Source organism: Athene cunicularia (genome assembly GCF_003259725.1).
Source record: "Athene cunicularia isolate RWA chromosome 1 unlocalized genomic scaffold, athCun1 chr1_part1, whole genome shotgun sequence".
Taxonomy (NCBI): Eukaryota; Metazoa; Chordata; class Aves; order Strigiformes; family Strigidae; genus Athene; species Athene cunicularia.
In genome coordinates this window covers 942,719-955,264 of record NW_020799091.1, presented here as the reverse complement: position 1 = coordinate 955,264, position 12,546 = coordinate 942,719, and the positions used below count along the sequence as shown (strand labels likewise).

Here is a 12,546-nt window from a genome sequence, read left to right as displayed (position 1 = left end):
CCCCCACCCCCCCCGCCTTCCAAATATGCATAGAGAACACAGCAGAGCCAAAAAAAAAAAAAAATTATTTATGCTCGGTATTGTATGTATTTAAACATGGTCACAAGTGCCAAATTTTTCTTCACTAACACTGGCTCACATCTGGCACACAAGCTAGAAATAACTATACTTAGTGGCTTTACCACCATAAATCTTCGAAAGTTTTCTGCATGGCTGAGCTCTTCTCATAAAATTAGACACCAACGCGTTTTGTCTTTCTCATTAAAAGGATGCTTGCTGGAGAAAGCGCAGGAGGATGGAGATGTGTGTGAACAACCTTCTCGGAGCCGCTGGAGATTGGACCTAACCGCATTCTCACAGGCACAAAGAAAGGAATACTTAAAATAACTCAAAACACTGTTACAAAGAACATCTCTGAACATTAAGAACAAGTTTAAAAGTCTAAGAATAGAATCTACATGCTTACAATAGCACACAGGAAAAAAAACACTAGATTTCAACAGATTATTTTTTTTAGTGACTTTTACCTTCTTTCCTGAAGTATTAATTGGAAATATTCTTTATTTCTGAATTAATTTCTGAAATAAACACAACCGAACGCTTAAAAACACTAATTCAATAAAAAGCCTCTAACTTAATATTCCTAATATTCATTTTGGACAAATGTTATTAAAATTTTAAAGCCTCCTATAAAAAAAACAAAAAACAAAAAACAACCAAAAACAAAAACAAAAAAGCACCACTTTGAGCTATTATAAACCAGTACCGTTTCCTGCAAATACTTGACTGGAATGACTTTGGTTTGATTAGGTTTTGCCCCCCCTTTTTTTTTTTTTTACAGCCCCTTTTTAAAAAGATGAATGCAGGACACCTTTTTTGTGTGTGCTTTCATACTGCAGTAAGCAACTAAGAAGGTTAAACAAGCTCAGAGATTGTACTAAGACAAAAAAAAAAAAAGTTGGATGCATATTCATCAGAAAACTCAAATCACCAACTGTAATGCAAGATAACAGCTGGGTTAAATGTCCAGTAGGAGCAGAAGAAGCTGATCTCAATGACCAGCTGGGGATGGCAAGCAAAGCCACACAGTGCAAAGTTCTCTGCAGTCAGATAAGCACGCTGCATTGGTCCCTGTCTGGAAAAAAAACAACCAAACAACAAAAACAATCTCTGTTTTTACCTCTGCCTCCCCTATGAAGACTATTTACATGAGCTATGATCTGATAATATCGTTTCCCTCATTTGTCAGGACAAGCTTCCCACTCACTAGCCCTGAAAAGGTGATATGCAAAAGGTTTTCAAGGTCTCTTGACGGGAGATGAGACCAGCCATTCCCTTTTGATTCCAAGACAAGACTTGGCCTCAATGCAGAAGCTCAAAGATTAAAAGGAAATTCACACAATGCACCATCAGGAGACGGGCGAAACAGGTCTATAAGGTAAATTCTGTACATTTCTGAAGAGGATCTTCAGCATCCACAGAGATGAGGTTCAACTGGCCTTTAGGAGACACAAAATCCACGCAGGTCCCAATTACAATGTTTTCAGTTAAAAACATTAAAACCACTTCAGATACAGCAACAAGTATCGTATTCTGAGTCACATCGGTGTCTATGAAAAGCAGCATCTTTATTATTATTTTTTCAGAAGCACCCACCTGCGACGCTGTTTGCATTAGGAACCGTGGACAAGGTTTTACTTTCCGATTAACTCTGTGGCACAAACACTGTCGCTGCCAAGAATTACCACTCACAGCGTGCTAGTGGGTATTTTCAGCATGACAAAAATTGAACTTGTTCTGAGCCAGCTTGACACACGGTCAAAAACACTTCAGCAAAGCCAGTTCTGGTGGTGTAATACCGTCTCCTGCTACTCACCACACCCTTCTCACAGAGGCAAGAGACAGGAATCTGTGCCCGCAGGACAGATAATATAATGGACCATGAACCGGACTAACATGAAACCACCTTCGCTAGCTGATGCACATCTCCGTGTTCATCTGTGAATGTCTAAAATAACTTCCAGAGGAAAAACAAGGCTGGCACAGAAGTGAAGAAAAAAACCAAAACATCTTCAACCACAAAGCTAGATGGAAAGGGTGGAGTACCCTCTATCAACAGCCTCCATGTCCCAAGCCACAGCAGGTATGGTTTACAAAAGTCTTTCTGTAGGTTATGCTAAAAAGGCTGAAAGCACTGTCTGCGAAAGATGCTAAAAGCACTATTGGCAAAGGATGCAAAACCTGCAAAATAAACCTTTTCCCACCAAACAAGATGAAACAAATACAACAAAACACCATAGGAAATTAAGCCAGGCTACACTAATTGTGTCTGGAATGATAAGAATGCTCTTCCTCTTCCCAATACAGCTTATCATGACATTAGCAGTATGTCCTGAACATCTTCAATTCCTCTTACATACTGGGTTTTGGAAGTAAGAGTCAGGATTAAAAATACCGAAGAGCCTCCAAGGGAAAGCCTTCCTCACAAAATCAGGCTTGGGTTTGATCAAGAGGATCAAAGGAAGAGCGTTTTGTTCTTTTAAAAATATCCTGTACTATATATTCTAACATACATCCCTAACTTGGTCGATTTTCAGCTGTGCCTTGCAATTTCACCATAAAAATCTGTAACAATGGCAACTTTATAGGACTGCAGCCTGCTGGTCTTCTAGAGCTTTGCCAAGTAACATTGTGGTGAAAAATGATAGCTCCAGGAAAGGCCATATTCAGATAAAATTCCAAACAAACAAACAAACAAAAAAAAGCCTCCACAATTTTCTGAAAGCTAAAGAATTCATTCTTAAAAACGAAGCACCGAGTCAAAACCGAAAATGCAACCTTTGGCAAAGAATGCAAGTCGTGTACTTAGTACCAGAATCACCTTTTTACTCTCTTCCTAGAGAAATGCACACTAAAGGCACAGCGCTCACCAGCAAACCTAACAAGCCCAAATTCTGCTGAAAGCTTCTGAGGAAACACAAGCCCCTAAAAATCAGACTTCCAGAGCCATGTGTTGGAATTGCTTTAATAAACAAAAGCTCATTCAAATGTAAACCTTAAAACTAGAGTGGAGAAAAAAAAATTTTTTCTTTCCGATGTGAGAAATGGTTTGTTGGATTTTTTTACACTAGTGCTTCTGCTACAAATAAAACCCCAAAGAATCATCTTTTGACAATTGAAACTTCCTCAGTTAACCAAAAACTGTAAAGCTACTTAGAAATACTGAAACAGGAGATCCATTACTTTTTGTATGTCAGGGATAAAAAAATAAAAATAAAATAAAACGAAGGAGTGTGGTCCATTTCTCAATTTCACTGTGCCAAGATAGGCCTGAATCATTACACTGTGGCTATGTTTATACTGAAACTTTTTTTTTTTTCCCCCCCTCAAAACTTGGACTTCCACACCCAGTAGGCAACAGGTTTGGGGTTTTTTTTAAGTACATTCCAAGCTTCCCTCAAATAGTTCCAGTCAAAACACCACCAGATTTTAATTCCATCAAGAATGCAAGCATCTCATTAAAGGACTGCCTAATTATAGGTAACGTGCCCAGACCACAGATTCTGTGGTATCTTTATAGGGAATGTTATTCAGAAGTAACACCATCAACTTTTCTAAAAAATTCTGAAATTTCTGCATATTTAGGGTTATAGCAAAGAATTCTGCTGTGTGTTCTTAGCTAATTAACAGAGCTTGGGGGAAAAAAAAATAAATACATAAACTCACAATACTCACTAGTGGTGAGAAAGATCAGCCCAAGAGGAAAGAAATGTCATCAACTCCTAAGGAAACTGAAAGCTTTAAAGAAAAAAATTAAGCCTCTAGATCCACTAGTCACACAAGGAAAGCCCCAAGTGTGAGTCAAACCCAGACTAGAACAATATTGTGCAGTTTTCATGAGTTTTTTCTCATTCTTCTGCTGTCTTGCACTTTGGCAGGTTGCAGATTTCAGAATCTGTAAGCACAGGGGGGGGAAAAAAAAAAAAAAAAATCGCTCTGCTCCTACTTATAGCCATAAACACTAGAGGCAAGCATTACATCTGCTGAACGGAGTGAATGACCTTGGAGGAAAAGGAAAGGTGGCAATGAAGGACAAATTTCTGAGTAGTAAAAAGGAAAAAAAGATGACCTCCTCCTCAGGAAAAGAGAGAAATTTAAGACTAAGGCCTTATCAGATGCCCACTAGCCAGAGGCAAACATGCTCTGAAGCCCAATACAGGGTTCAAGAATATCCAAACAAATCACATTCCCTGCAGCTGGAGACGAAAGAGCAGGAAGAAGGGTAAACTCCTCACTCCCACTTTGCCTCAGGACAGGAAAAGTAAAGCTTTCTCACAATTTTTCAGAATCTCTTACAGCTTCCTAGTATATATGATATATATAGAGATATATATATATATATATATATAAAAAAATACATATTCTTTTACAGTTTTCTTTTCCAGTTATTTATCCTTCTGCAGCGCTATCCATGCTGTGTCGAGACTTTTCCCTAACACGGTATCTGTTAAGTGATCTGCGTTGTAGCTGCTATATTAGATTTGCTGTATTTAAAATTGGAACTGCACTTCGTTTCTACTTCAGTAGCTTGACTCACAGCCAAAGCTGCCGTAAACCTTATCACGAACCCAACAACATAATCAGTGAGATTACAGAAGTGTAGTCAAATTCCACCGGAGAGTACAAAGTATATTCACAGCAAAAGGTTACGTGCAACTTTATTAAGTTTTTTAACATAAAATGACATGTTAAAACTAGCAGCAACTAGCTATCTACAGATACATACTCATTCATACTTTTTTTTTTTTTTGTATCTGTACTGTTCACTCAGGCTTGTTATGACAGGAGTGAGACACCAAGTTAGAGACATCGAAGAAGTACTCTGTCCTCGTCCTGGGCACATAAACACAAACCCCTTTTGCAAGTTCATTCTTTCCTCACCCACATACTCCACATCTAACCTGCTGCTATGTCTCAGCAGAGCAGAAGCAACGGCCTAGCTGACAGGGCATCAGCACCCCAGACCAGAAAGGGCTTGGAGTGTTAAGGAAGACCCACAAGGAGATCTTCCTCACTTAGCAAGTAAACCCAGAGGCTTAACAAACCTCACAGGCATAAGCAGTACTGCTGAACATTAAATACGAAAGCAGCTCGGAAATAGAGGTGATGCCCAAGAACTAATTAAAATTCACAAGCTCGGAATGGGTTAAAGAAAGGACTAAGGGAAGAGGTGAAGTATCCGGCAGGAAAAAACAAGTAAGTTGTCAAATTGGAAAGAAGAAGTAATCTTCAGAGAGCAAAGCTCTGGAGGGGAGGATGGAAGACAGAACACACTATGCAACCAAAACAGAAGGAGAACAGCGAATGACACAGAAATAGAGGAGAATGTAGCTTTACCAAAGAAGTAGTTGAATGAGTTTATAGGATACAATATGCTGCAATATATGCTAGACCAAACAATGAGAAGATATTTTAAATAATAAAAAGTAAGGAGGGAGAAACCACAAGGACAGAAAAGGGAAAGAAACAGGAGGTATCTCTATCTGTACATATATTTGCCTCCGTATCAGGAGCACACGAAGATTATGAGCCTGTCATTCTGGGAATTGCTTTTACACTGTGAATTTAGTTGAAAGTGATGAAAAACTAAATTTGGGACCCAACAAATGACTGCATTGCTATTTCATCTCAGCCAGAAATCATGCAATCCCTACATCTATTTTCAACTATACAGTCAACTGACTCAAAATGATGAAGTGACATAGGATCAGCACATCCAGAGAACAAAAATTAGCTAAGACTTAAATAAGGTGGCCCTTCCAGCTCTGTAATTCATAAAGCAGCAGCTGTGCCTTCTACAGGAGCTTAGGCTGATCTTAAACAGTGACTTAAATCCAAAGGGAACCTGGGCTGCTATTGCAGTCTTGCTTTCCCTCTCTTTCCTCAGGTACTGGTTCCTCCTACCTCAGGTACTGGTTCCTCCTACCTCAGGTACTGGTTCCTCCTACCTCTCACGCTAGCAGCAGCACTTGTGCAGCCACACAGCAAACAGGGGATGCATTTATCCAAAAATTATCCCCTTTTGGGAGAAGGTTGGATTTCAGGTGGGTAAATTCCCTAATCCACATGGTTCACCCATCCTTGTGCTCCTACAGGGGACAGTAAAAATAGCTGGCAAGTGGAGCTGGCCCTTGAGCGGCAGTCCAGACTTTAGAACAGATTAAAACAGCCCTGTAACCACAACCTCATTCTTGCTGGCAAAACATGAAAGCAAAGAAGTTTTTAAAAAGACATTTTAGAATACATTAGCAAAAACTGTAAAGGCATATAAGCCCTTCTGAAAAGCAGGCCTTGAGATAACATTCAAGGTAAACCAACTACCACCTAACAAGTTTATAAAGTCTACAGCCTATAAATACATTACAGAAATATCAAATTGAATTAAAATGTGGATCATACAGAATTCTTTAAATTTTGCACACACAGGTAGACTTTCCTTTTGTATGCGTGCACATGTCCCAGCAAACGAAAGGCAATTTCAGACTACTACATGTGACTTATTTACTACCAATCAAATAAGGCAATCTTTAAAACCAAAATAAAATACATGAAAATTACCAACACCTCTGATAATTTCAGCCATTCATAACCCAGTTGGCCTCTGGGGAACAAAAAAAAAAACCAAACAACCAACTTGCCTAAAAGCAGTCAGGTGTGGATAGAGTGAAGAAGTACTTCCAGGCATAGAGGAACTCTGAAGGATTTCTGGTTCACAGCAACAAAGCCTACATTTACCTTTCAGGGGGAAAAGACCTCCTTCTCCATCACAGTTGCAGAAAGACAATCTTTTTATAGCAATGCCAGCACAGATATACCACATGAAAGGATATAGTAGCTTTAGTGAGCTACAGAACATAAACATATGTCATGCCTAAAACTGAGCCAATGATCCTAAAAGCATCCTGAATCACTTGTTCCACAAATTCCCCAGTCACCAAGTATGAAGAAATGTAACACGAAGAGCCAAATAGAGATTATAAACACAGAAATGTATTTTTAAACCTATTTGCTAACACATTTCAGAACACATTTTTTATTATAGTCTTGTCAAGTCATAAAAAGATACTTCAACTTTACTGCTACTAAGCTCCCACAGAGAAGAGAAACGCAACGCAGCCTGTAAGACTGCTGTGGATATTTGATTTTTTTTTTTTCCTTTAATGGGTATTAGAATTTTACGTTGTGTCAAAAGTCATCCAACTCCCAGGAAAGCTTTCCACTCAACTACCAGCACGTAGTTTTGTCAAGTCCTAGGCCGCTTTTTCACGAGGAAAACACGTTGCCTTTTCTTCATGGCCTCTGGCACCTGAATCTAAATCCCTGCATACAAAAAAACTGTATTATCACTCAAAAAACCGACATATTTTAGATTTAAATAAACACGGTGGTTTTGTTTACGTACAGCCCTCAAGGAGATGAAGTATCTGCAGAGGGGCTGGAGAAATGCTAGTTACACCTATTTGCCTCAAGCCTGACCAAGAAGAAACGCATTCAGAATAAACAGTAGTTCAAGTCTTCGTCCTCTCAAAATGACATAGTTTAAGCCTTCAAACTACAAACGTTTAAAGCAGAGCTCAGTTCTGCACAAAGATATCAAAGCTATTGGAATGGTAAGTATGCTTATGATCTGGTAGGCTGCCAAAAATCATCTGCTAATATACTAGACAATAGATGTATTCTGCTACAACTCATAAGAGAGCTTTCTGATCTTTTCCTTGTAATGCTTCCTTTCAGTTGTATAGAAAACTGAAACAAAATTATATTAAGAAAATATAATTAGGCGGTTTAAATCCTACAGAAATACTATGGTATATAAGTATGGCATATGTGATTTGAACGCTTGCATTTCTGTGCGAACAAATACAATCGTTATTCCTGATAATTTAACATTTTTAAAATATACATTCTTAGTCAGTAGCTTGCAAGCCATTTATTCAGTTTCTTGTTGCCACTGCAGCAGTTAAGTTTGTAAAATTCAGTGCAGCATAAGCCAAGAGTAGGAAGTTGTACTCGTGCAGTGCCTGAAAGCTCCAACGAAAGGACCCGAACTCTCTCAAGTCTCGATAAACAAACAACATTCAGCTAAAATTTAATACTTTTGGATAACAGCAGGCTGCTTTCTATAAAAATAATTCTTCGTTCCAGAGACAAAAAGATGTTGTGTGTGTGGTTCCAGTGAGCGTTTGCTTTCTGGAACACTCCGGAATCGCGGTGGCTGCGTATCCTGAATACTTTCATAAATACACAAGCAGAGGGATGATGAGGCTGACACCCAACTTCTCACACGAGTGTCACACGCTGACCAGCGCAGCCTCGAGCCTCCCAAAGCTTCAAAGCCGAGTTCCTCTTTCACAGCTAGATGCGATTAAAAGGCCTCTGCATCACAAACCAAGACCAGGGGTTTTTACAGCAAATGTTTTTAAGCAAAAATTCTCACGTTCTCTCTTATTCTGTTATCTGATATTTGAACATTGACACGATGGAGCTGTCATATCCTATCACATCATTCCATGTTTAAAGAATGTTTAATCTGTAAACCCACAGTGATTCTGCAAACACCAATTGCTTCCAACAAGAATGCTGAGCAGAGACCATGTATGTTTAGTGACCATGTCAGTGAATTAAATATATTAACCCAGTTCTTAATCCATAACAAAAATTTACAAATTAACTGTAGAAATTAAATTACATTAAAGAAGAATATTTTAAGCTGGCATTTTCACATGTTTTCCTGGTTTTGTATCCACAGGCTAATAATGCTTATGACGTCTTTCAGCAGAATACACACTGAAGTAATTATAAGCTCCTGGAAAATAGGAAATGCTAACAAAACCTGGACTTGAGCAGCAGTACCTGGCCCAGATGTTCTAAAAATAAGTTTCTATCTAGGGGGAAAAAAATTCCTTGGATCACTCTGTTACTTATTACTCAGCATTTGTTAGCTAAACACTGCACAGCCACTAATTTCAATCTAAGGAAATGAAAGCTGTGATCTTCCCCATACAAAAAAAAAGTGTTTCAATGCCCACAGAAGGAAATCAGGAGAGAAGGCTCAAGCCTCTACATTCTGATTTATGACAAAAGGACACTGTGAGAGCAAGACAACAGTACGTCATCTGTCAGAGTTAACACATTTGTATTCTATATGCAAATAAAAAGCAAGAAATCTCATTTAAACAATTAACGAGTGGACTATACGTTGCCAAAAAGAACAGGACAGCACTGGACTTACTGATGAATATTTTACAGATGAATCATTCTAGAAATTGATGTTCCCTGAATGGAATGATTAACCCTCCATGTAACACCAGGTACACGCTATCCCTGTATTTTGTTAAAAGCAAACTTTTTACTTCAAGAGAAGCAATCACATTAGGTAAAATAAATAATAAAACCCCCACAATTGATGTCATGTAGATTTTCCTGATTGATCTTCACCTGTGCAGAGTTTTAAATTCTAAATGCAAGTATCTTCATATAAGTTTCTGATAAAAAATACAATCTGTTTAAAAGTATTGTTCAAAGCTATCTCAGTGAGACATAAATCATCAGTGGTTTTAAAGTATTTTAATAATTTTAGCAGCCTCTTACAACTGGTAAATCAAAGTCTTATTCTATTATATAGAGAAATATTGCTGAAAAGACCAATGCTTTTTGTATGTTGTTTGTGACTTTTTTTTTTCTAACATTTCCCCCATTGAAGAGAAGACAAAATGGTTTGCATTGTGTTAGCTCCAGTTATAATTTCCAGCTGTGTCAAAACTTTAACAGCCTAAAAGCAGGAAATCCAAAGAGGAAATTCCATCGTCAGTTCCTGAAGTTTTGTAACTCAAATGTTCTTCCAAAAACTGGATCTTAAAGGAATTCTGGTAGCATTTTCTGTAACCTTACCTGATATCTTCAAGTAGCTCACATTCTGCCTGATGCTTGGCCTGAAGTTTTGTCATCTGCTCAACCTGAATGTTTTTTAGCTCTTGTGTAACTTTCACCTACAAAACAAAAACACAGACCACATCCATTTTCTGTAGAATTTAAGTCAAATTTCAACAAGAAAAAAAACAATTCATGTCCTTCAGCTATTTTGAAATTGCACATTTCAGTGGAAAATTCAAAGGGGGAATTAAAGTGTGCAGTTTAACCCTACACAACATTCATAAAGGCTGATTTCAGTAAGTGCTGTCACCCCAGCAGGCTTGCACTGCACATGGTAAGAATCTCATGCTTGTGTTCAACTACTAACAAAAGTGCAATTTTATTCCAAAAGCTAGGAGGGTAGCTTGTGTGCAACAAGATAATTTTGCCTACTGAGGGAAAAAAAAAAAAAAAAGCAGGCCACAGGAAAAAAAAAAAAAAAAAAAAAAAATACATTGAGCACTTCAGTGCAAGTCACCCAATTTTGATTTATTAAACTGTCCCTACAATTGCTATCATTTAAAGACAGCTAAAACATCAAGCTGCTTTTCTGATTGTGCATCAGATCAAAAGAGCCCTCTACACAGAGCTTCAGAAGGCTGGCCTCCTGTTTTTCAGTGTTGGTGTAATTTCCCTTCGAATCTTGTGATCATGAAGCTAAAAATTTCAATACTTTGGGAACCTACTTGATAACTGGCAGGTAGCACCATTGGCACTGGCATCAGGAATGATTTGATTATAGCAGGAAACATTGGGGTTATTTTGTTCTTGTTTTTATAAAACAAGAGGTCTTGGCATTTAAGCCCTCTAGTGATCACAGCGAATCCATGTATCGGCCTAAAAATTATCACCAGCATATCTGAAGACATTCTGTATTCATGAGGACAGAAATGCCAAACAGTTACTGTAATGGGGGAAGAGAGATGAAAAAAAAATCAGAGGAAGAAGACACAGATCTCCCTCTTCTTCGCTAGTCAGGCAAAACACCCCTAGATCTCATCAGCCAGTAAAAGCCTCCTCAATTTTAACACTGAAAACAATCCCCCAGCAACAAGCACCCTTTAATTACAACATTATATAAAGACAAGTTTTTCACATGACAAAAAAAAAAAAAAATCTCATGTATGCCCTCAACTTTAAGCAGAAAAAGTGTCTATTTTTAACACGAACTTTCAGCATTTTCAGTTTTGTCTATATATATATATATGAGAAAAAAAAACCCACTCTAAATAAATAAACCCCCCAGAAGATGACCCGTGTAATGGAAATAATCTCAAACGAAATTATATAGGCAAAGAATGACACACATGTAATATAAATAAGCTGCCAAATGCAAGCTGAAACAGAAATAAGAACTGTTTAACAAAAGCAGAGTCCACCCGCAAAACAAGAGGTCGAGAGGCAGGAATGAGCCAAGGAGAGATCTCCACCGCAGCTGCCTGCCAGAGCTACTGGGGAGCTCGGGGGATGACAAGGGATTTCTGTTTACGCTCCCTCTCAAGTCTTCCTCCCCTCCCAAGCTCTCCTAGTCACTATTATACAGCTCTCCACCCGGCAAACCCCTGCAATCTCCTTTCCTTCACCGAGAAATCTCAACATCACAGATGAAATCTCAGCCATCCACGGGCGAGCTACGACAATCTGCCTGTAAACGGTTACAGCCCAAACCACCCTAATCGGGCAGCATCGCCAAGAATATATAACACACCCCAATCTCAAAACCACAAAACTCCCTTCCACGGTGCCTGTAAAGCAGCAGGCTCCCCATCCTGAGACCCACTTTCCCCGTGTCCAGCTCCCCCTTTCTCCCCACACACCGACCACTGCATACAACCCTCAAAATAACTAACCATAAATCTCCGAGTATCAGTACTTACACGTAGCTCAAGACCTCACTACAGCTCAAGTCTCCAGATAACAACCTGCCTACACCGACAAGCCACCCTAGGAACAGCCTTTTTTTTTTTTTTTTTTTCCAAGTCTACATTCCTTCTCACGTCTCTCCCCACAGCAGCCCCCCGCTAACGCAGAGCGCCCCATATTCCCATGGACTGCACGGACGGCAGAAAGCTTCCCCGCTGCATTGGCAGATTGTTCCCATCACACATATGTTGCACATTCTTGGCTGCCCCTGTTCGCCCGCACATGCCGGGATAGCCTGCATCCTCGCATCAACTCCAGACGTGACCTTCTGCTCCAAGACAACCAACCCATCGCTGTTGGCATCAACCCGCCACAGCACCCAAACCCAGCGGAACCCCCAAAATACAGCTGGTAGCCCCCCACGACCGGTACAAGGCTGTCTCAACACCCTCTGCAGTCATTGACCCCCTTCCAGACCTACCCAGTCACCGCTCGCCTTCATTTGGGGAACCTCCACGGGGTGGGGGGTTCACCCCAACACCCACTGCCGAACCGCTGCCCCCCCCGCGCCTCCTTCCTCACCAGCCCTTCCCCATGCACTGTCCTGACTCCAGAGCTCAACACCTGAACCATCCCACCCCACCACCACCCCTAGCCCCCCATGTCCAGTCTCCAACCCCTCCTCCCCAGAGATTTCCCACCTCGTATGGC

At 39.7% G+C, this 12,546-nt stretch overlaps 1 protein-coding gene across 1 annotated transcript in view; it reads right to left on the bottom strand.

The window, feature by feature from the left end:
* Positions 1 to 10,682, bottom strand: part of FCHSD2 (FCH and double SH3 domains 2) — a 162,281-nt gene extending 151,599 nt beyond the window's left edge. The window contains exons 1-2 of the mRNA XM_026850442.1: positions 10,659 to 10,682; positions 9,952 to 10,049 (exon numbers count right to left, since the gene is read on the bottom strand). Coding sequence (XP_026706243.1) covers positions 9,952 to 10,049; positions 10,659 to 10,682 — 122 coding nt within the window. The remainder of the gene's footprint in view (positions 1 to 9,951; positions 10,050 to 10,658) is intronic.
* Positions 10,683 to 12,546: the final 1,864 nt, after the last annotated feature.